Genomic DNA, 4,169 nt, shown 5'->3' with positions numbered 1-4,169 from the left:
ACAACACCTAAGCACCGGTCCACCCACATATCATATTATCAAAGTACCAAACACGAATTAAACCAACATGAAGAAACTGACTAGATGAAAATCCCATGTACCCTCAAGAACGTTTTGCTTATCATAAGAGACCATTTTGGCCTGTCCTTTGCCTCAAAAGGATCGGACTACCTTGCTGCACTTTTGCTACTACGATCGTTACTTACCCATTAAAAATTATCTTCCTATCAAACTACTCAGTTACTTACAATTTCAGCACTTGCAGGCATTACCTTACTGAAAACTACTTATCATTTCCTTCTGCTCCTCGTTGGGTTTGACACTCTTAATTATAGAAAAGAGATACAATTAATCCCCTATACTTGTGGGTCATCAAGGACCTCCAACGTCTCCTTACCGTGGATCTCAACCCCAGTGAGGGTTCGGGTGTACTCGCGCTTCTCGCGGGCGACGTGAACATCGTCGAGGTTGCTGCTCTGGTTGGACATCTCGCCATGATGACGTTTGGCAGACGGTTGCTCTGCCATTGCCCTCCTTCGGCGACTGTGGGATCGGAAGAGAGACGTTTGTGGGTTGTTTGTAGTGGAGATGGAAGCAGCAATGGTGGTTTTTAGAGATGTGGTGGGGATGGAATCGATTTGGGGCTTTTTGAGGGCGTCGCTTGGGATGTGGGGAAGGTGATTCGTCCCGGTCGTGGGAACGCCGTTGCTGTCCGCCGTGGCAACTTCCCAGTGGGTGGCGTGGGCGGTGGCCTGGAAGAACCAACCATCCAAGCCAATTTCTTTGGCAGGGTATTCACTGGTCACACGGACGAGTCTTGTCAAGCTGTACTTATCAGTTGCTTATCCCACCTGCACGTCTCAGGGTTGATGATGATGGCATTTTGTACTGTTTAAGTGACGTATACTTTGTCATGTTTTCAGTGCGGAGGTTAAGTCTTATTTTTGCACTGAAGTCTTATACACTAGTTGATCTGAAAACTTTTTTCATTGCACTGCAAGTTGTTTCTCAAAACAGAGACTTATTTTATTTTCATCTGTCCCAACCTAAGTTAGGCGTTTATAGTTTTTGTACTCTCTTTTTAGTGTACTTATGGTTTAGTGCTGTGGGAACTTAATTGTAATTTCATACAGCGTAAGGTTTTGAAAATTGGTGTCGCAGGGGTGTGTGGATGTAGCATGAGTGGCCTAATTTTGTAGTATTGATGTCATATGTATGTTTGAACTGATTTTTTTTGGATTGAGATTATTTATGAAGAGATCGTTAGTTGAGCTCTAGTCAGATTTTATATAAATAAGAAATTTAGCAGAATTGACAAACAATATTTATTTGAACTTCTTGCATTTTAGTAGTTGAACTTGAAAGTATAATATAATTCGCTCGTTTAAATTATGTACATTTAATAGATAGCCTATTAAGTTCTCCGCTTTTTAAAGTTTCGTTGTTTTTGTATCTTATTTTTTCTTTTCTTACCATCTGTGGTGCAGAGCTAAATTTATTTTTATTTTTGGATTTAAAATTATTGTCTGCGAACAAGTATTTGAACTTTTCTATATTCAGTTTTCAAACATTTTTGTTGTAGTTTATTTTTCTTTTCCCCGCGCTCTGCTTTATTCAACAGGCCTTATGGGTGGGGTGTTTGGAGACGAGGGAGGCTATTAGGCCATTTTCCGGCCCAAATGGCCCTCATGGGCAATTTGAGGACTGTTGGTTGTGAGTGTGGTATAGGTTTAGTCCCACCTCGCTAAGCGAGAGGGCTCTCGGCCTGTTTATACTGGCTATCAAATCCTACTGGTCGAACCCTCAGAATACTTACCTGAGAGCTTATACACGGCGCTCGCTCTCTGTCATGACCTGTGGGCCCTGGTCGGCTAGCCCTGCGTTGTTCCGATTACTAGGGATTCGCCAACGGTTCTGCCATGGGCTCGAGTTCAAGTGTCTACCTGTGTTAGGGCTTGCCTGTCTTCCGGAGGTCAATTTTTTTTGTTTGAATCTAGTACTTGACTCCACCAGTAATGTGGACTGATACTTTTGTTGTAGTTCTTGTAAGTTTTCTCGAACTGTTATCTTTTCATTTAGTTTTTGCCTTCTTTTTTTGTTTGTCATTGTGGTTATTCTCAAGGGTCGTCTGGTATTATTTTTTAGCACTATAGTACTTGCGTGTAAACTAAGCTGTACTGAGAGTTCATTCGTAGTAGTACTTCTGTGCTTAGTCTGACATATATTTTTGAGGGATTGCGAACTAATGCTTCTTTGTACTTTTTATAGTAGTAAATCGGTATTGTCTGTTGAAGTGTACTAGTACTGCCATTCTTAGTCTGCCAGTGACCAATATAAGTGTGTGCTGGTGCTTCTTAACTTTTCTATTGTAGTACTTGCTAATTTTATAGCAGCTACATATGGATGAGAACAGTACATGAAGTACTAAGTTTTTTGCTTCAACTTTTGAAGCGTTGTTAAGCAACTCAAATTGTACTGATTGTTTTCAATGTTATGTTTTCCATAAAATGCTGAATGTAAACTACACATGGAACATCGTTGTATGATTAGTTGCTTCATAACTAGTACTAAAGAGCAGCCACAAAGTTCCATTCACAAGCTACTTTGAATTTGAAATGATGTATAAACAAAATACGAAGCTACCAAACTTATATAACGAGATAAGGAAACAATGTACTTAATGACATAAGAAAACTTGTTTAATCGTGACAAACACGACATAAGCAAACTGGTTCAACCCTGACAGACAAGACATAAGCAAACTGGTTTGACATAACAAGAGCAAACTATGAATTTGAACCAACAAGATAAAAGGCAAGCACAAGCGCAAGCAACACGAATGCATAATTTGATGTCCCTTCATCCCGCATAGTGGCAGTGGTAGTAGGGGTCAGCTTCCTGTTCTTTTGAAATTTCCAGACCTATTTTGATGTTGTCGATTATCTTCCATGACTTGTAGGTGGCATACGCATCTATCACTACATACTCGATGAGGTAATTTGACAGCAGGCTGATCCCCCATAGTTTATCGTCCTCCTTCATGTCGATCTTCTTCTTCATTTCTTTGTGGAATGGGTGGATGACGCTGGCTGCAACATCAGCCAAGGAGTCGTACTCTTTTCCGATGTATGGAACTCTCCAGTTGCGCTGAATGTCGATATACTTGCTGGGGTTGATCTCCAGACCAGACATCCTTAGCTTCTGTTTGTCACCTTGAATGCTGAAACCGGCAAAGGTGAACAACTTCTCATGCTTCAGCATGTGTTGAGGCTATTGGGCCTGCAAGGGGAGAGACATATTGAAGATTAGCATTATTTTGATGTTTGAATTCTTCAGTTTTTCTGTTTTACAAGTGATGAATCCATGAAGTACATGCTTATATAGTATAATGAATGGATGAATGTAGTTCAGAAACTAGTAAACAAAGTTTTGAATTAAATTCAAGTACACATGTTATTTTTCTTTTTGGAATATACAGTTTGAGTCAGTGATCTATGTGCTACTTTAGTACTAGTTTAGTTTACTTTTGTTGAATAGAAAAACACATACCAATGCTTCACCAAGTTCTTAGTTTTTTTTCTAATGAAAATAACACGAGAACAAGTTCAGAAACTACTTCCCTACATCAAGTTCAGAAACATCTTTTTAATACATCGAGTGCAAAAACTACACTATTGAATCAAGACCAAAAACTACACTAGTACATCAAGGTTAGAAATTAATCTTCTGCAAGATTTTCAAATTGTAATCCAGTGCATCAGGTTCAAAATATATTATAGTGCATCTACTTGAGAAATTGCAGTAGTGCATCCACTTTCACAAACTACACTAGTACATCTAGTTGAGAAACAAGTTTAATGAAATTTTTAGGATATAATACTAATTAAACAGATGAACCAAATAGGGCAAATGAGTAGGATGGTTCACCATTTTGGTACACCAAGCAGAGTTCCTCCATGCATAACTGCAGAACTGCTGCTCTCTGTGGAGGTTCGTCTTCCCTGGTATACTCCACATCAACGCCGACGAACCTAGGATACAAGCCGCCAGCCGTCTTCCAGAGCCTGTTGATCATCTCGTCGGCCTTGTCTGGTTCGCTGGTGCAGACGACCTCTAGTGTCTCCATGTCGTGGAGCTCAACCCCTGTGAGGGTTCGGGTGTACTCACGC

At 40.2% G+C, this 4,169-nt stretch overlaps 1 protein-coding gene across 1 annotated transcript; it reads right to left on the bottom strand.

The window, feature by feature from the left end:
- Positions 1–2,859: 2,859 nt before the first annotated feature.
- LOC147964940 (uncharacterized) lies at positions 2,860–3,261 on the bottom strand. Its single transcript, XM_087530220.1, has one exon. The coding sequence runs from the start codon at positions 3,259–3,261 to the stop codon at positions 2,860–2,862; it is 402 nt and encodes a 133-aa protein (XP_087386346.1).
- Positions 3,262–4,169: the final 908 nt, after the last annotated feature.

This window comes from Triticum urartu, chromosome 6A, assembly GCF_056163025.1.
Source record: "Triticum urartu cultivar PI428250 chromosome 6A, HENAU_Tu73, whole genome shotgun sequence".
NCBI classification, from domain to species: domain Eukaryota; kingdom Viridiplantae; phylum Streptophyta; class Magnoliopsida; order Poales; family Poaceae; genus Triticum; species Triticum urartu.
Note: the sequence above shows the minus strand (reverse complement) of the source record. Positions and strands in the feature narration are given on the sequence as shown.

Coding starts and splice junctions, on each gene's coding strand:
- LOC147964940 (XM_087530220.1), bottom strand. CDS start 3,261: ATGCTGAAGCATGAGAAGTTGTTCACCTTTGCCGGTTTCAGCATTCAA.